This window comes from Protomyctophum bolini (genome assembly GCF_963924005.1).
Source record: "Protomyctophum bolini genome assembly, chromosome: 7".
NCBI lineage: Eukaryota > Metazoa > Chordata > Actinopteri > Myctophiformes > Myctophidae > Protomyctophum > Protomyctophum bolini.
Window position 1 is genome coordinate 9196791 of NC_137868.1, and position 20954 is coordinate 9217744.

The 20954-nt window shown below is 43.0% G+C and overlaps 1 protein-coding gene across 2 annotated transcripts in view; it reads left to right on the plus strand.

The window, feature by feature from the left end:
- The first annotated feature begins 16353 nt into the window (after nt 1-16353).
- The window catches only part of plecb (plectin b), a 114555-nt gene continuing 109954 nt past the window's right edge, over nt 16354-20954 (plus strand). For both annotated transcript variants that reach the window (XM_080768887.1, XM_080768888.1), the window contains exon 1: nt 16354-16414. In XM_080768887.1, the coding sequence (XP_080625013.1) occupies nt 16369-16414 (46 nt within the window). In that variant the 5' untranslated portion in view covers nt 16354-16368. The remainder of the gene's footprint in view (nt 16415-20954) is intronic.

Below are 20954 nucleotides of genomic sequence, written 5' to 3' on the forward strand. Positions count from 1 at the left end.
GAGAAATGGGTGAACTGCTCCTTTAGAAGCCTAAATTGAGCTACAAAGCACTTTAAAAAAGCATCCGACCGAGTTAAGTATCCAAGATGCGGTCACACACAGTTTGACTAATTGCATCATTTTCTTCTTCTCGGTACCATACTGTACAGTAGCTGCATGGCCAACAGTGTTAATGCACATCTTTATGAATGACCACCGTAGACGCTCTTAGCCTATTTGCGGACGGTATGGGTCATTGTGTGAGGTAAAGGATGTGTGAAATGCTCAGGCACACAGCTTTATGAATGAATGAACTATTTAAAAATCAGAAAGGTTTATTTAAAACTATACTGTTGTGCACTGTGTGTGTGTGTGTGTGTGTGCGTGTGTGTGTGTGTGTGTGTGTGTGTGTGTGTGTGTAAAAAGACATTGGAGTTATATGAGTTGCCTGGCAGGTCAGGTTTCTCCACTGGCCACGCTTGTGAGTAATGAGTGCGCGGCGGTGCTGATGGCTGTAATGTTTCCTGTTCCCGATGGGATGAAACGATAGCGATATAGAGATCGTGTAGCGTCGTGAGGGACTCGGGATCAGTGTCGGGAACCTTGAAGAATTGTGAATCGCGTCATTTCCCCCGGCGTCCCCTCCCTTCTCCTCACATCTCTGAATCACACCCCTTCTCACACTCCATTTAGCTGTCACAGTAACAAATGTTCCAATCTTTTGTTTTGTATGGAAATAAGGAGCATGTTGTGGTCATACTTACTGTACAATGTAATACAAAAGTGATTCCTTAAATGAGTTGATATTCAGATGTTTGCTTTGCACCTTGCCAAGCATACGTTGCTGTACATGCAATACTATTCTGGGGTCAGCCAGTACTCTGGAGCTGGACATAAAGGTCTGAGGGTGCGACATTTTGTGCTGACAACATGATTGGTCCGTGATGTTCTACATGCGTGTGTGTGTTCTCATAAATTGTACCTCCGTGGTTGTACCTCTGTGGTATAAGCCATGGATTTACTGTAGCTTCTCTAGTCCAGCAGTAATGGACAAAGTGCTGAGGTCGGCAGGTGAAACGTCTGGTGGAAAATAGACCGTTTTGACCGTTAGTAGAAATATTTGTGGATTTGTGGCATGTTAGAACCGTTGGGGTGTGTGACTGTGTGTGTGTGTGTGTGTGTGGGTTGCCAAACGGTGCCCCTTTTACAGCTAAAGCTGGTAGTTCCCCCACAGTGAAAACCAAAAGGGAATATCTGAGTAATGGAACTGCTGTTAACCTACCACCACGCTTCTGTCAAATACTGCAGTGGAAATGAAGCAGTCTGGTGTCTATATAGTACAGTACACTGCAAAACCCACGGTTAAATTGACACCCAGAATGCTGCAGTGTGCTTGTATTGTGTCTTTATGTGTGTGTTGGTGTGTTTGCCCATCTGTCCAAGCCAAGGCAAGGTGTGTGAGGCAGAAAGTGCTTTGCTTTGTTCCTTTTTAGACACACTGCTGTGTTGTGAGTCGAGTCAGATCCGTGCAGCCAGAAAGACAGCATGTCGTCCCTTTTTTTCCATCTAAGATTTTCTTTATTTCTTTTTAAAGGCAGCGATTACGGTATGTGGTGTCGGCATCCTGTGGGCGTACAAGGCCTTCTGGGAGAGATCAGAACTGACAGCGCACAAAGCCGGGGTCCTCGGGTCAGGCGGTGTCAGGGGTTGATAAGGGCAGGCTTTGCCAAAATTCCTAGAAGGGCCTTGTAGGGAGCGAGAGGCCGCTCCAGAGACACCAACTCCCACAATATTCTGGGCTGGACCCGAAACGCTTTGACTCTTTCATAGAACAGAAGTCATTGTTCTTTTATGGTCCGACCTCCTGTGATTTACGAGTGTTTAAGTGTGCGAGTGTCTCGGACGTGCACCCCTGTGCATGTACTACAGTAGCGGAGGGTTCGAGAGGTGGAGACGTTCCGAAGACAAACGCCAGAGTCAATGAGTGTTTTGGAAGGTGGATTATATTGCACAGATACTAGTGATACGTATAGAAAAACTAAATATATACTGTAGAAGTGGAGGCTTTACAAATGTGCCCTAATTTGTTATACAATACTACTGTACCTTGCAAAACATATCAGATGTACAAGTAAAAGTGGTTAAGTGTGTCTGTGAGTTCTATAAATATTGAGCCAATGAAAAGTATTAGCAAGAGCTTATGACTAAATAATAACTATAGTGGAACCATTGGAACGCACCCCATTTCCTGAAAGTAATGATTTTGGACCGCTGCCTGACCGTGACGAAATGAATGAATTAAGACGTACTAGACATGAACACATTGACATATATATACAGCGAGTTTGCAGTCAGTGTACTAATTCTACTGCCCATACCATATTGCAGTACAGAAAGCCAACTCAAAAAGTAAAGTGGAACCCATTGTCCCTGTCAAACCTCCGTCTCTGTATCCGTGAAGCTGCTGAGTCAGACAGACGGACACGTTCTGCTTTGTCACAGTCCAGCGCCGCTCTCAGCGGGCCGGCCAGCAGGACACGATGACCTCATGTCCCCTCCGGACGCTGTGCTGTAATAAGACCGACTCTCCATCTTACCTGATGTGACGCCTCGTCAAGGTTGGCACGAGGCCGACAGGAAGGAGTGATTGACAGAATTATTGACGGAGTGATTGATGACTCTCGTCACATCAGATCTCTCTCTCTGTCGCCTCCTCTGGAATGCGTGCGCCCGGATGGACACATGCTTTCGACATTAGACGGTGCCCTGTTAACAGAAACCAGGAGCAGCACTGTGACTGCTGTACTTTAGCGTTTGAGTTCCACCCTGATTTTTACGAGGGTTGAAGCGTGGGCTTTTGTGTTAAAAAAAAAAAGAAGAAAAGAAAGAAAGAAAGGTATGGAAAACACATTTAAAGAGAGTGTGATGAATGCACCTGGGTTGTGTTGAACACAATGGCTGTCTGTCCTCTGCTCTGCTTTATTAACTAGGCTGTTTGTCTGAGACCACTGGGGCTCCAGTGACCAATGAAACGGTACAACCTCACAGCCATGCCCAACAAAGCACACACGTGATTGTACATGGGCCTTATAGGCTGTGAGTGTACATGTGCATGTACTTTGACCCATAACACACGTATGCTTTTACATACAAACAATGTACAGTACACACATGTACTGTATGTACCGGTATACTACATGTACACATACAAGTACACGTTCACACGCTTTCAACAAGGTTTCATTTTAAATCATTGCTGTGATTTTGGTCGACCACCCAAGTGGCCAGTCTGGTCAGTCTCCATCTAACATGGGTTTGTGGGTGATGATTCAGTTGAGACGCGTGCACACGCAAGTAGCATTGCATGACACATTCTAGTTTATTACAGACAGACACACAGAGAAATATATACAGTATTGAACAGTGGATACATGGACGTGCCTATAGAAGAGATGATAGTAGACTGCAACAACAACAACATGACACTGCCTTAGAAATTGCAGACGTTTCAATATCCTGAGTGAAATATCCAAACCCAGTCTCAGAGCCAGAACTATACAACAAACAGTACTATTCTTTCCGTTTCTGTTTATTTCTTTAACTTCCTTACATTGAGAAATGCAATGAATTGGTGGTTAAAATAATAATGATATTATTATTAATAAGAATTACTGGCAAAGCGAGTGGCAATGTGTGTGACAATGCGAATTTAATGTTGTTTAAAGTAATTTAATGGAATCAAATAGGACTTTTCTGTTTGGATGTATGAGCTGTCGAGGCCAGAAAGCAGTTTTTTGCCACTCAGTAGGTGTTCCTGCATAACTTCTGGGTATGATGATGATGTCACACGCATACCCTCTATAGCGCCTTTCATGAGACAAAAGGACGCTAAAAAGAACTAGAAGTAAATAAACAAACTAGCTGCCAAAAGTCTGTGTGAACAAGTGTCTCTTCAGTGGGGATTTATGAAGAGTCCAGTGGTGGTGCCTGGCGAATGTCCATGATGGTAATGTACTAGACTAGTGTCCCACACAGACCTGTCCCTATGGGAGCTCATCTCCACTGGCTTCCACATGCAGTATATTATTTGAACCCTGGATTTCAGTCACAGACATACAAGATTGTACCCACAACGTACTGTCAAATAGGCATACTGCATGTGTGCACAGTCACACTTATCCCATTTACATACAGTAGCACATGCACGTTTTACAGTAGCACATGCACGCACCCGCACGCATGCACGCACTCACGCAGTGGGCTACTTTGTGGAAGGAATGGTCTATTAAAGCGGTCCATAAGACTAAGAGTCATCACCTCTGAAGCAGGGAGAACATTCCCTCCCCCTCATTTCCCAACCGTCCTTCCTCCCTTGGTGGGCCATTAGAACCACATTAAGTAAGGTGTGTGTGGGCGTGTTTTTCCATCAGTTTTGTTTTCCGTCAGTATTGTCGTTTTTGTGTTTAGTATTGCTGCTGATAAATGTAGGGTAATATTAAACTTTGATGCGCTTTGGATATTTCATATGGAAATACCTCTTAATCAAAAAAATATCGCAATCTATTCAGACACCTATGCAATCTCATTTTGTGAAGAATCGTGCAGCACTAGTTGACTGTCCAATTCATTTTAGACTCTTATGTGTTTGCTACAGGAGAGAGACTTTAAGAGAGGTTTAAGTCTAGTTTTGGGGTTGTCTGTTTAAACCACAGGTAGTTTGCTCCAGGTGGCACATTTTTTATGTAATGTTCAGTAAATACAGACTAATAACAATCAATAATTTCATGGAAACAATTTGAATCGTATAAGAATCATGATCTCAGTTCTTGTGGAGGAAAATCGAGATTCACATTAAGAGCAAGAGCCGTGTAGCACTATTACGCAATGAAATACTGTACACAGCTTGGATGCAATGTGACACCACCATACTGTACACAGCGTGGATGCAATGTGACACCACCATACACACAGAAAAAAGAGAGAAAACGGAATGGTGTCAACGTGCTGTTTACCATACTGTTAACTTGTTAAGTGATGAAGAGCCGTCTGAGCCTCTGTTGCTGTAATTAGTTCAAATGAATGCTCTGTGTCCACTCTGAAGGAGCACTCTGTTGAAGGAAGACAGGACTTGTTTGATAGCCTGTATAATTTAATTCCTGTTGAGCACTGTCCAAATTCTTCTGGAGAGAAGAGTAAGTCTTAGTGAGTGATTGGAAGTGTTTCTGTTGTGTCTGGATCTGGGATTTAAAGGACCATACAGTGACGTAAATAGGTTTTCAATGTACAGTACTGAGTCCCGGGATGCAGGGATGGTCTTTTAGAAATGAGTCCCAGGGACATTTTATGAGTCCCACTTCAACGACGTTAGGAGTCATATTTTTTCATTCATACAAATTGCAGCATTTAACTCCCATTTCATATGGTTATAATGTGGTTATATTCATGTAGAAAACAGAAGAAGAAACTATTATTATAACTAAAACTAGCAAGATAAACTAGAATAAAAAACAGTACAGTAGTGCATCCCGTGGATGCAGAGGTCGTTGTTTTATTGCGTCCCTTAACTATAAACTGCATTTTGGGATGCAAAATGCACCCTATTTTAATCTCTGACCATACCAGACTTTCTCACTCTGTTTTTTTAATATCCTTCTGAGTTATTCAGATAATTGCCTATTCATGATTGTTATTGATGAAGTCTGATGCCTTATAAAACTTTAAATACTCGCTCATCCCCTGGTTCTGCCTGGTTCACGGAAGTAATGGGGTCATCTTAAAATCGTTTCATGTAAGCATGGTGGTCCAAAAATAAACAAGCTGTCTCTGCGTTATTGTCAGGGAGGTGTCTCTGTATCGTTTGCGACAGTCAGTCACTCATATTGGAGATGAAGTGGGTTGTCATTTGTCGGACCAATGACTTAATTATCCTTTTTTTAAATATAGACCATTGGATTGAGTGAGTAACCCTGGTGAATAATCTTTGATAGGAGATCATGCTTCTGAGACTATGACTCATCAGGTAATAATGATGTGTGCCTGTTCGTCTGTTGGTATAGGCAGTGTCTGTGTCATTGGCCAACATTGAGAGCTTACAGCAGGGATGGCAACTGGCGGCCCAGGGGCCACATGTGGCCCCCACCTTCACTTAATGTGGCCCTCAGGTTAATGTCAGAATACTGATATTATATTGATTTCAGCTGTTACAACTCCACAAACATGACCCAGCTTTAATTACTTCAGTCTGAATTAGTAGCTCATTGCTCAACACAAGTATAATGAAAGGCATTTGAAATTACATAAAAATGTAAATTTTCAGCTAGGATTCCAATTCAAAAATAGCAAAAAATTATTCAAGATTTAAATTCGAATATAGAAAAAAAAATAGCAGATCTACTTGTAGATCTGCTATTTTTTGCTACGACAGCAATGTGGCCCTCTGGGGTGAGTGTGGAAATATAGTGGCCCCTCTCCATCGTCAAAGTTGCCCACCCCTGGCTTACAGTAATACGGTTGGCCCGCGGCACGCATGAAGAGCAACCGGAGCGGGTGTGACAGAGTCACCACAGGGGAGCGGAATGTCACGACAGGTCACCCGTCACAGCTGACAATGGGGAGAATGTACCCCACACGCCATGCATTAACATACTGTACACACACACACATGAAGCCACATGCACACTGGCACCTCTCTCTCTCTGTTAATAACACATGGGAACATACACACACGCTACATACCCTTGGTCCTTGGATGCTATAAAGTTGCCATGAGGCATCACTTGTTACATTCTACTCTGTTAGCAGGGTACTGGGTATGTTTTACTAGCTTAGAGAAGTGATAGATGGCAGCAGAGATCATTCTAGATTTCCCCTTTGCTTTGATAGAACTTCCAGAACCAACATTGAAGTCTGATGACTCTCAACACCCATAATGCGGCTGTCGGGTGAAAACCTTGTGGGTTTTTTATACTACAAATTAGTATATTCAAAATTTGAATATACTGTTATTATTATTATTATTATTATATTATTATTATAATGTTATTATTATTTATTATTTTCATCTATGAATAAACATTTTAATGTAAACATTTAATGTTTATTCATAGATGAATGCCCTCATAAACATGATTCTGAAGAAAACAAATAATAAAAAGGAGAAAAAATAGCCGATCTACAAGCTCAAACCTGTCGCGATGTGCTGTGAGCATGTAGATCAGCTATTTTTATTTATTTTTAGTAATTTGACATTTATGATTTATCAGTCTAATACACTGTGAAAAATACCAAATTGAGTTACACAAGGTGCTACTGCTGCACAAATTCCTCTAGTTCCTCTGATAAGAACAAAACTCATCCCATGACGACCAGATACTGTATATGAACCCACACCCCTGGTTCTTCTTTCGTTCCCTATGGCCTCTTGGGCCCATGCTGGGTGTGCCCTTTGGTTTGGTCACGCTGGGGGGAAAAAAAGCTTGCTCCTGTTTGTTTTGTTATCGCCTGTTCAAATCACAGCTAGCTAATTCAGGCCTTCCTGTAGTAGCGGCAGCACTTTGGCATGGTTGAAGCGTGTTGTGTCAGAGAAACAAAGGCTTGTGACAGTATAGGAAGTGGCTACTCAAGCCGCCAGTGACCTTAATTATTTTGCAGAAAAAATCCGGCCAAGGTTTTCCTCGTAATGTTTAAAGGTTCTCCTGTGTTTACACTATGAAACGATGCATTGCATTAGGTCATATTTCTCTTGTTTCCAATCTCTGTCAAAAAATATACACAGTATCCCTCGAAAGGTCACATGCAGAAAGCAATTTGGACTATGTTTTCCCTCTATTGTTCCATTGATGCATAGAGTAGTGGCAGGATATGTGTATATGATGAGGTAGTTTGTCAGTTTGCATGAGTGCTGTACTTGGAAACAAAACAATGGAACGTCAGCGTGATGGGAGTTTCATACATAAAGGGTATTCTCTCTCCAAGAGTTTAGAATGGGGGTCAATGGAGCCTGATCTTGGATTAGATTTCCCAGAGGACCCTGTAGACTGAGAGTGTAGAAGACCACGTGAGGCAGGAAGACATGTGTTAATTCTGGCCACGCTGAGATGTCTGCGGAATAATCAATACAACTCGGGGGCAGACATCTGGGACGGAGCCCATCAGAAGAACACAGTAGCACCGTAGCCTGGCTGGCGCCTCCAGCGGGACTCCCCGACCCGCCACACATACCAGGGACAGAAAAAGATGTTCAGAGAGAGAGAGAGAGAGAGAAGGAGAGAGAGGTGGATTGATGCTTTACGCAGAGGAGGGAAAAATGATAGGGAAGGAAAAGGGGGAGATAAAGAAGGTGGAAATGGCCTGGGGGGCGGCGGTGGGGGTATATTCTCACTTAGCATTGATCGTCTCTTACAGGGCTGACATGTTGTGTTTAGATCGAGGGGCATGTTGTAAGGCGAGAGGACAAGTCTTGTGTTCATGGTGGACATGCAGGTGCCTGCTACTACTTTGTCTGAGAGGTTTTTCATGTTTGGCCACAAAACTGCTGTTTCTGCTGATTCAAGGACATGATACTGTGTCGGACAACACTTTATACTGAAACAAGCGCACGTACAGTACGCACTCAACGTACGCACGCACAACGCACAACACACACACGCACAACACACACACATTTATTTATTTGAGTCCACATTTATAAAATACATTATCAAGGGCACAAATATTTTCAGTTGCTTCTGATACTCGAAACATCACATGTCTCAGTGCTTGAGTCCAAACAAGCCCTAAATGTACAGAATATATAGGCAACACATGAACTTATTCACAGCCAACACACACACACACACACACACACACACACACACACACACACACACACACACACACACACACACACACACACACACACACACACACACACAAACATTACTACCATGGACTATATACTTTACTTGCCCCCACTACTTGGAGACATCCCTTGGTGAGGGGAATATATTTGCAGTGGTATGCAAGCATAGCATACAGTCTGGACAGCAGTTCATCTGTCCCAGGAGGGCTCTGATTCTCCCTCTGAAAGAACGGGGGGCTTAGTCAGTAATATCCAGCAGGGACTGAGGGGGAATGTGTTCAATTTGCATACTACTTAGCTAGCATCCATAATTTATTCCTTGTCCTGTGATTGAACTTACTGTAAAATTGTTGAGTGTTAATTCATGTGGCCCAAGCTAGCTGAGCGTGCGTGTGCTTAATTAGTTCTTAGTGCATTGATGCCAAACAAGGGGGATGATTGCCTGATTATACTGCTGTTGTTGTGTTTGTACATTTAGCTCCCTGAAATAAGCAAATAACATTATTTTGTTTGCTTGGTCTTATGCTCTGATTTAGGTTTTACAGCGTAAGCACAGCCTCTAGTGGATAATTACCCTCATAACAGCAGACATCCAGAAGATAGAAAGTAGTGAAAATACATAATATTGTTCTGAACAGACGGCTTAGAACAGAATACAAGGACAAGTACTTAAACTAATTCACACAACTCTCACAATGGTAAAGGATCGCAGGTGATAATACAGTGGTAGTATCAGATTACATGCATTTAATTTCACCTTGAAAGCTCCATTCACACACACACACACACACACACACACACACACACACACACACACACACACACACACACACACACACACACACACACACACACAGGGCTAACATTATCCCACAACTCAAGCATGTCTCATCTTCTTCAGTAACTGGGCTCCATGTCTAAATAAAGCTCAAATGACCGCATCTCTCTGGGACGGTGTTGGTCCGGCTCCAGAGGCCTGACGTTGACTTATAAGACCCATGAGTCAGAGCCAGGGCTGTGGGACCTCTGGGCCCTGCGTGGAGCCTGCTCCCTGCGGGACCTACAGTAGGATGAGGCCCATACTGCAGAACGACAACCAACATTAACCCATTTAGTCCTGACGTCGAAATTTAAAAAATGTATTTTTTGAAGAAAAAAAAACATGTTTCTTTGTCAGTTGTTCTCAAACATATTCATGTCAAGGAACCCCAAATATATATACGACATTGGCCGCTGACCCCCATCTGAAAATATGTAGTTCCAGGGACCCTCTCAGTAGCAAAGATTTGAGTTAAAAACTCGCTCTGAAAGAACATATATTCGAAGATTTCAGGCACATTTTCACGATTTTTCACGATAGCAGACCTACAAGCTATGAGCTTGTAGATCTGTTATGTTTCGATAGCTAAAGCATAGCATAATGCTAACACCAAAAGGGTTCCCGCACAAAATGGGTTAAACCTTGCCCTCATTTTACTACCCGTCCACAAATAGGACATGAGTGGGAGAGCAGAGCAGCACGCTCTAGTTTTCACCCTGTTGATTTCATTGAGGTGGTGACTGCTTAGTTCTCGGAATGGGAGTGTACAAAAGCAGATTTGACAGGACACTGTTTTGAATAGAACGCGGTCCCCAGGGAACCCATCGTTCACTCATCGTCTTAGGGTTGAACGAGGAGGAGACCGCCACTAGGGGTCAGTCACTCTGTGCAATGTTACCCTGCAACTTCCATTCCCAGAATTCCTTTGCAGTTCTATGTTCTGGAAAGGAAATTCAGCTCCCCTGAGCGGACCTTTTAAACAGCTGTATGCTGTTTCCCTGTCAACATAGGAAAGTGTTTTCTAGAACTGCTTGTACGTGTCCTTTCAGAATTATACAAACATTTCACCAGGGTTAATGCGATTGGAAGGAATTGTAGTATTGAATTCAACAGAGAAGTTGCAATTCATCTTGTCCTTTTTGCTTTGTAAATGCTTATAGAATCATTAGACAATTAATGTAACTATTATTAAATCAAGTCAGAATATCAATTTCTAATTTGACAGTTACTAGTTCCATTGGATAATTGTGGAAGTTGATCAATTTACTGCATTGTGTGTGTGTGTGTGTGTGTGTGTGTGTGTGTGTGTGTGTGTGTGTGTGTGTGTGTGTGTGTGTGTGTGTGTGTGTGTGTGTGTGTGTGTGTGTGTGTGTGTGTGTTACGAATCGCTTTTTTGGCCCCCCTACCTTCGATAATCTTTACCCAAGATTGAAGTGAAATACTACAGTATGATGTGAACACAGAGTCATGCATATGTCAGTGCAGTGGGCATGCGGGATGTGTGCTGACTACTGTCCTGTGCTCTAAGCTGTTACATTGAGACAGAGATTTGTGCAACTGGGTGACCTCAGGCAAATGGAATGTTTTGTCTGGATGTCCACAGCGGGGCTACCGGTCCGAGCTGGACAGAGCTGGACAGAGGGGCTTCATACACAAGGCCGAGAGACAACAGAAACAGTCTGACATGGATTTTATTGGGGCTAGTGTCTTTGTGGCAGTGTTTAATATGGTCGTTACTCTGTCATCTCTGTTGATCTTGGTCAAACATCGTCTTTTCTGCGGTGTGAATTTGCAAACCAATTCTTTCCGTGAACCAAATACCGGAGAATGTTATAAACATTAGCTTTACGACTGTGTCTGTTATGTCGACAAGAATCTAGTCAGAGGATGCAATGTCACAAATAAAGCCATCAAATAGACAGTGAAAAACATCCTCTGAGCATTGCAGAGACTGTAAGGAAGATTCTATACAGCAGGCGTTGACACTTCAGCATCAGCACTTTGCAGCCTCCCTGGCTGCTAATAAACCCTTGTGTGGATGGACGGGGCTCCCGTTATAAGTCTGCACTGGACTTATAAACTGCAGACAAGCAAATTGCTCCACCCGAGGCTGGGCTGGCATGACAAAAGCCAAGCCTCTCATAACTCCCATTCCTCCTGGAACCGACAAAACATTGCTAGTGGTTCAAAGTTCCATATTAACCTTGGACTTCTAAACTGTCAGGGTGTTTGACATGAAGCTGATAGAATGCATGAGTAAAGTATGTGTATGTTATGAGTAGCTTTACCAACACGTTGCATTAAGACAAACAGACAATGATGTCACAGTAAACAGTAAATAGCTGTTCACAGTCATAGATGATAGTATTCATATTTATATGAAATAGATTGTCAAAAACTGAGGTCATCAATAAACAAATTAAGAAAATGTTTTATTCATAATTGATTCAGGTATTGTGTGATGATGTAGATTGTAGAGTCTAGACTACATCATGGGACTGTGTCTGAAGCGTTGACTGTGTCTGTGTTGACAACGTGGAGCAGTATTTGCTACACATTTTTAGATTACATTTAATGTTCCTTCTTACAATGGCTTTACAGACCATAAAATAAAAGACCCTTTCTAATACACAGTGATCCTGGTGAAATCTGCCACTAAACCTTGTCCTGGCTTCATCTCAAACATCACTGACTCACAGGTTGTTATTGAATCTGCAAAGAACCACCATTAATAGACCTGTCTCTCTGGCAAGGAATTTTCTATGAGGGAATTGCAAGCTGCTGACCTTGTGATGTTGGATGTTAGGACCAGTTAGGGCTCTTGTTGTTTAATCTAGGTTTCAATTTGTAATAAAAAAAAACTAAAACTTATTGAGGGCCATTTGGAAGGGTAAGTGGTTAAGTGGGTAAGTGGTTTTAGATTCAAATAAGGGTTAAATATAGTACTTGAGTAGAGTGTTACTCAGTAATAGGAGCCTCCATTTCTCTCCAGGTGATTTTAAGCAGAAAATGCAAAATGCAATTGTATCCAATCAGGATAGAGTACTCAGACACAGGATAGGCTACGGATTAAACAAGTGAAAGTGGAAAATATATGAGCAGATAAAAAGAAGCGAGTCTCTACTTTAATCGGAACAAATGTGTGTTTCTGTGATGTTCTGTTCTTTTGTTATTGGCAGTTAAATATAGTTTGTTTTCACCAAAAACGCCATCTGGGAACAGAAACCAGAGGAGATTTTTATTTTTGTGAAATCCTATTATAGAGATAAAATTTGTTATATAACAAATAGCGAAAACATCTAAACATACAGCAAAAGCGAAGGAGAAAATAGCCGATCTACTAACCCACGTCGCATCGGTTATTAAAAAAAAAGAAAAAAGAGAAATAGTGAAATATTTTGATTATTTTTCCACTTGATCCTGGAGAACAATATGTGAATGTGTAAACTACTGCCCTTACTGTGGCTTTAGCTGCTTTGTGGCTGTAATATTGTCATTGTTCACTGTGTTTACAGAACCTTTCAGAAAATATGAGTCCGGTTGATGGAATGGAAGCTATACAATAATAGCAGACCATAGGTTGGCCTGGCTGGTACAGCAACATGCATTGTGGGAATTGTAGGAACACAGTGAATGTCCGAAATCGAAGGAAAAATGTTTACTTCCTCAGTCAATATAAGCTATATCCGGATGACTGTATTGTAAAAATTGTTGTTATAGACTAGAATAATCATAAACAATTAACAGAGATCAACAGCGTGAGTGCTTTGAACCAACAACAAACAGGAATCATATGCCTGCAAGTGAAACACACAATACATGAGTCAAATGTGACAGAAGCAGACTGTTGATAAGATAAACATTTCCTCCTTTCTGTTCTTATCTGTCTAGCCGTAAATTATAAATAAAAGAGCTAGCTAGGATTTCCAAGCCCTTGACTCTGGGTTTAGTCATCATGGTGTGAGGGATGTTTGGACCAGGCCCTCTGCTTTCCAGCTCATTATCACCTACCAGAGACATTCCCGACGCTCTGACATGTTCAAGAACCCAAAGCACAAATCATGACCTGAACAAACTACCTGCTCTGTTGTCATGTAGGCTCAACATTTTACAATGTTCCCTGCTGGTATATTTACCTGCGTGTGTCAGAGAGTGAAAATGACTGGAATGGCGTTCCAACATACTGTACCTAATTCACACTGATCACATGCGCTTGCCTTCAATTACATTGAACTCTAACCACCTGTAGTATACTTCATTGTACGACAGTGTCGCATGGTGAAAATGGCAGCTCTACAGTACAAGTTTATGCAGACATTCTTTTGGACATTTTTGACCGTCAAGTTCAAGTGCACAGTCATGTGCCCGAGACGGAGATTGATAATCTCCGTCAAATTAGTGCTATGAAAACTGATCGCATCGCTCTACAGTCTACAGCCTAGAGGCGCTTGCTGACGATGGGCACATTTTATTAATGGATTAAATAGGCCCGGGCCCTCAAGGTGTTAATATTGGCATGTCAAAGCGGTTCCAAGTCTAAAAGTAGAGGGGTACATTTTTATGCTCTCAGAGTTAAAATAACGAGGATTAATCAGGATGTTACCGTGTGCTATTGTTATTATCTGATTCAAATTCCTTCTGCTTTCCTTTGCACAGTGTAGATCTCCTTAATTCAACCCATCACTTTGACAAAACAGGGCAGGAAGAGAGAAAAAGAGAGAGAGAGGCACAAGTCCAAAGGGCCACTGGTGTCAGCCAATTTAAACAGTCAAACACATACGCTCACAGCTGTGGCCATGTGTGTGTCTAAGTGTACACTGTTGGCTGTTAGCTTCTTCTGCTGCTGTGCAAATCGGTGTAAGACGTTATTCAGAAGGAAGTCGACACGTACGACAACCACAGCTTCATCCAAGAGCTGGCTTCATGCTGGCTTTGGCAGTGTGCAACTGTGCACATGAATACATGCAGGCTTTTTGAACACAAGCTATTTGCATTTGCTGAATACTTAAGAATGTTTGGGATTAAACCAAAGGGAACTTATTCAGGTGTTACAAATAATATTTCATCTATCTATATCTAGTATCCATCCATCCTTATTTCAGTTTTAGTTAACTATAATATCCTTGGCTAGACGTCCACTGTTCCCTGTTGCCAAAAATGTGTCACTCATCTCCTCCCTTTAGTGTTCGTGAGGGCCAGGGGCCTTCCTAGTGTTGAATCAAAATTAGCCTGAATCAAGGCTGTGTCTAGTGTAGACTTGCTCAACAACAGTGGCTGTCATCATTTATTCCCTTGTCTAATTCATATCCTTTGGCTTTTGACCACGGCTTCTGCTGCTGACACTGCAACTGATTTCCTTAGTTGATAAGAGATGACCAGAGGGCAGAGGTCGATATAAAATATCCTTACAGCTTGTTTATTTGTCGTGATATCTCAGATCTTTAATGATAAGTCCGTCATAAAAGAGACTCAGTTTGTTGACTTTGGACATTCGTTTGTTTTTCAGTAGAGTTTATTTTGGAATAAGTGAGTTTTTATGATAATAGATTGGGTATCATGTAAATGAAAGGGATACTCCCTCCATATTGGCTGCAGATATAATATGAATTTATGGCGATGATTCCTGGGCAGGGAACCAACTGGCACTGCTTTATATTTGAAAACAGGATCTTTCCAACAACAACACTGTCCCATTGTATACTCTAACCACTCTGTTATATTGTGTACACCTCCAGTATGCCTCCTTTTACCACTTTGCACCAAATCTCTTGGCCAGAAATAGCCGTGTTGCAACGCGATGTGAGCTTGTACTGTAGATCGGCTAATTCCCCCCCCCCCCCCCCCCCCCGGAGTTGGGAAGCTAGGGTTCATGTGAAAGCTTTAGCTTTCATTCTTGACTTTTATCTGTCTTGGATTTTTGTGGTCAGTCTGGGGAACAGTGTCATATGGGAAAAACAAATCAACGATTTGATTTGCTTCTTAATATCATATCCTCCCCCCTCTTCTCGCCGTCTTGTTTCTCTGACGCTGTTATTATCTCCAGCTCTCTCTCTCTCTGTGGTCACTTTGTACAGTACTCACATCCTCACATTAAATTATTATTAGGAGACAGGATGTCCAGAGGGGTTGAATCCTGATTGGCCGAAATGCAATTAAGCCGTCCGCCTTTTTGGCGAATGGCCGAGTGATGGATATGGGTCTCTCACCGAGGTATGCCTCACAATGAAAAGCCCAGCTTTCTTTTAGGTGAAACAGGAGAAGGAGGGAGAAGAGGAGGGGATGAGGGAGGAGCTTCCCCACTGTTCAGATTCCTGTGCATACACACACACACACACACACACACACACACACACACACACACAACACACACATGGACAAACACACAGAATGGGTGTGTTTGTGCACATGCTGGTGTATTAGAGGGACCAAAACAGAGTGGCTACCCGGCTAGTAGACCTGGAGTAAGAGAGGGTGGAAGGTGAACGAGAGAAGCCAGATCAAGCTTAGACATTTCTCAGCCTGTAGTGAGAGTTTGGTAGCTGCAGCCTGAGAGGCTTAGACTTTTCTCAGCCTGTAGTGAGAGATTTGGTAGCCGCAGCCTAAGAGGAGAAAGACATAATACCAAGGCTTGTAACCTCACACATCATCACTTCATCTTTCCCGGCATCATCATCATCGTCATCATCATCATCATCATCACCATCACCAACAAGGAGGTCAAAGATTCGCAATGGATGGCTCCAGGTCAATCCAAAAGGAGATTATGTCTCTTAAAGGTATTTGACCTGTTGATTTTCCTGTATATTTGTCAGTATACTGTAGCTGCAGGTGCCTGGTGACTTTCTCCAGTGATCCTAGCCCAGAACAAGGAGTCATTGATAGGAATAGATGTGTGTGAATGCTGGACAACAGAGTGTGATCAGGGCCGGGTAGACAAACAAAAATATTTAGTTTGTTATTGTATTCCAGGGAGGCTGCCTGGGAGGGGTGTCCGTCCGGCAGAGAGAGGCATTGTTTGAAGAGCAGTGGGAGTTTTGCCTGAACGGTCCCCGAACTCAGACCTTTAAACCGAACGCTATTGTGTGATATTTGTACATCTTGAGTCATCGTCGGAGAGGGAGAAAGAAATGGAAGTGGAAGGAAGCAGATCAGACGTAGAACGGGCTCCTCTGGTCTGTGTGCTTTACTTACTGTACCTTTGCACTGTTTACATAAGAAAGTGTGTCAGTCGCTGTCATAATGCAGCCGGTGCACAGTGCACTGCACACAGGACAACACAGCTGGTAGAATGCATGTAGGCTCCAGTGACAGACCACAGATTTCCCATGCAAACCCACCAGGCAAATGTGAGCAGCCTCTCGGCTACTGTACTTAATGCATGGACGGAGGGGCATTTCTGATCTCATCTGTACTGTACACGACACGTCAAAGCGACTTATCAGGTTTATCTTTCTAAAACCTGTTCCTTTGCTAGTGCAGCGCACAGCGCAGCATTGTCTGTTGTCACGTTAAAATGAATGACAAGCCGGCTCACTGATCTCCAGAATGTGGAGAATTTGATTTCCCTTGTAGACTCCTCTGCATGGCTTTTTTTTTACGTGGTGGTCTTGTAGGGGCTAGGCTGGCCGAGAGGAGGGTGTGTGTGTGTGTGTGTGTGTGTGTGTGTGTGTGTGTGTGTGTGTGTGTGTGTGTGTGACTGTCTTGTTGCTCGCGAATAACTGGACCGATCACCGAGTGCAGTACTTAGTTCTGACCAGTCATTGGTACGTTGCCAAGTAGTCCAAGCCAAGGCAGTGCCTATTATTATTTATTTATTTTAATATTCAATCTAATTTGTGTGTGTGGATATTTTTCACATTTCGTGAATTCATAATCTGTGATCCACCCCTCCATCATCTCTCCAGATGGACGTACAGTTAATTAATATGACATCATCCTCCACAGGGAAACTATGCCATTATTAGACACCGTCTTGTTTTTAGAATGATGAGGAGATGAGGATGACCATGTTTAAAATGTCATCACTTTGTCGTGTGTACCAGCCTGTGGTAACCTGTGGTTACGGAGCCCTGGTGACAACCATCACCGTCTGTCTGTCCGCTCCGCTGTCGTGCTGACATAATGAAGTGACATTAACCCGTTAGAGTGTCTCGGGCCTGCGGTCGCTTCTCGCCTTCGTCTTACTGGTGACGATGGGTGCCGTTCACACTGACCATACCCAGCGCTCAGTGGACTTGTAGTTAGAGTGTCCGGCACAAGATTGGGAGGTCAGTGCTGTGGTTCAATCCCCGGTCGAGTCATACCAAAGACTATAAAAAGTCACTACGACATACTGTACTATAGTGTCTTGTCCAAGGGCACACAGCAGACTTTTACACACATCAGGCTGCCTCATGCTTCGGAAACGGGAGCTATATGGGCTAAATGGCTTGGTTCCCAAGGCTACTTTAATTACTCACACTGACCTTGAGGGACTGGCTGATTCATTATGCAAGGGGAGGTCTTCAGGGCAAAGAAGTTAGAGGTGGTCTCCGAGATTTACTGTGGATAAATTATCCACCACAGGATCCTTCACCTCATCTTCCACCCCCAACACACACACACACGCTCACACACACACACACACACACACACACACACACACACACACACACACACACACACACACACACACACACTGCCCCAAGTTGACACTCCTCTCACTTAGCATGCTCATCAGTCTTTCTGTGCTGCCGTGATGTGACGTCAGACCCAAGTCTCACTCTCCTACACAAACTCTCACTCTCAGAAACATCGCGGCTCTCTGAGACAGTGTGTGAGTGTTCACACAGACACACTAATAGCAACACTTTTATTGCATCTCACCGCTGTGCAACATTTGAACAAGGATATCGGTGACCTATTGGAAGTAGGCGATAGCTCGTCTGTGATGCCTGTCCATCACCGATCTGCAGCGTCAAGGTGCTGGGAAGGCACTGTGGCAGCGTCAGAGCGCTGGGAAGGCACTGTGGCACTCTCTTTAAGTGCTGGCGTGGATTGCATGTGTATTTAGCAAGCAATTTATCCGTGACATTTATCGTGATTATCCATACATGATTTGTGCAGTGTATACTGTATAGTACAGTACATCACACACAGCTTCCTTACGAAAGTAATATGACCTTATATTGCAGGTGAGTGCAGCCAGGAAGGAGCTTGATTGATGTGTGATTAATCCAATCTCAGAAACATCAGAAAAGAACTGAACAGTGGCAGTGGTAGCACAAGAAGATCATATATCAGTCATTGATTCTCTCTCTCTCTCTCTCTGTGTCTCTCCCTCTCGTCCCATCCCGTCCAGTCTCTGTATCTCAGCTTAGGATCAATTTCAGTCGGAGCTGCTCTACCTGGGGCCATATAAAATCTGTGATGCATTGCACCGCTCTGCCTTGATAGATTGCCACAGACACTTACTGTACTGTAGGATAATGTGTTCTGTGATAGAATGCTATTATATCTCCTATTGTAATCCTGCAGTATTGTATGGCAGATGCAGCAAATTAACAGCTAGTGTAGAAGGGAGATAAATGTAAGGCAAGGCAGTTTTATTTTAGTGTATCTTATTTCACCAACAAGGCAATTCAATCAATGTCCTTTACACACAGAACACCAGGAAACACAATTTTGACATTAGGATGCATAAAACAAAAGTAAAAGTTAATAGAGTTCAGAAGAAACTTCAATCAAAGGCAGCAGCAAACAGGAAGGTCTTTAGTTGTGTTTAAAAAAAATAAGAGTGGCAGCAGCAATGTTGCAGTTTATTACATGTACATTATACCATATCTTGCTTGGCAGTTTGTGCCTGTTGTCATGGATTAACTCAATTTGCTGTTGCATCTTAGTCCATTAAGTCACGCACGCACTCACGCCTGCTCACACACACACACACACATACACTTAGTTAAGTATCTGCAAGGGGTGGGCATGATTTAAGCAGAATAGGTATTGTGTAAAGTGTAAATACAAATCACCACTTGGCGAAGGCTTTTGGCTCATGTACTGCAGACATCCCAGTCTCCATGCATAACAATGTCTCTTGTGATTGTTGTGCTTTATTTAAATAAATTGACAAAAGCTAAAACTAACAACATTTTCTGTATGTTCAGTTAGTTTTCTTTTTTCTTCAGTTAGTTATCCCCCCCCCCCCCCCACACACACACACACACACACACACACACACACACACACACAGTCAGTCAAGCATGTTGCCTAAAAGGAAACACTCATAATTGTGTGCAGGAAGCACACAATCATGTGTGTGTGCATTCCATTCTAGGTGCATTCCACACCATAGGTAGTAAGTGAAAGGAAGTCTGCTTCAAACTTGAACCTAATGCTTGCAAAGGGGGTTGAAAATGGTTGACCGTGTTGTAAACAAGCGTGAAGCTTTATCATGGTGTCGTCCACACAGTAAAAGTTCTTGTATCGTGTTGTGCTTTCGTTTGAAATGTACCCATTCTGCATACTGTTAATAATTACTTAAATCAATGAAACAGTTTGACTGAACTGTTGTTCACTTCTCTCTTTCAGAATCTAATGAGAAATGATTCACCCTGAAGCAGTTAAAAATACTCTTCTTTACTTACTCCTTATTCAGCACAATACACTGCCTGTAGCTAGTCTTGGCACATTCACTGAACCACACACACACACACACACACACACACACACACACACACACACACACACACACAGACACACGTGTAGACAGTGCGCCGCGCGAGCAGTGTAGTGTACTGTACGCACATGCACACATCACAGTCATTACAGAGGGAATTCCCTGGCCTGTCTGGGAGTGTTGCTCAGGGAGTTACTGCACGCAGAACCCTGCTTGTCATTTCCCCGTTCCCAGTCAGCGGTGACAAAGGAATCAGTCACTAGAGTGAGCAGAGGAGGTTTCTGCTCCAGCCCTGTTTCCGACTTCATGCGTAGCCCTCATTTTCCTCTTGTCACAGTGTGCTAGACCCCTTTTTCCTGTCCAGGACAGGACTGTGGCATATGGAAGGTTAAAACCTCCAGCCTGTGGCTAAAGGTGGAGGTGGAGGTGGAGCAACGCAGTGGTGCTTGAAGAGCACAAGAGTAATGTCTCTGCCGGACAAGGAGGAATTCCCGTGTGAGTGGTAGATATTTGATTTCCCATGCGGGAGTCCAGCATTTGAATCCAGGTGGTTACAGAGGCATAGTTATTGTTTTTAAAGCATAGTTGTTGTTTTTAAAGCTCTAAACGGGTTGCCTCCTCTGTACATTTAGCTTAAAGTCCTACTGTACATTGTCACA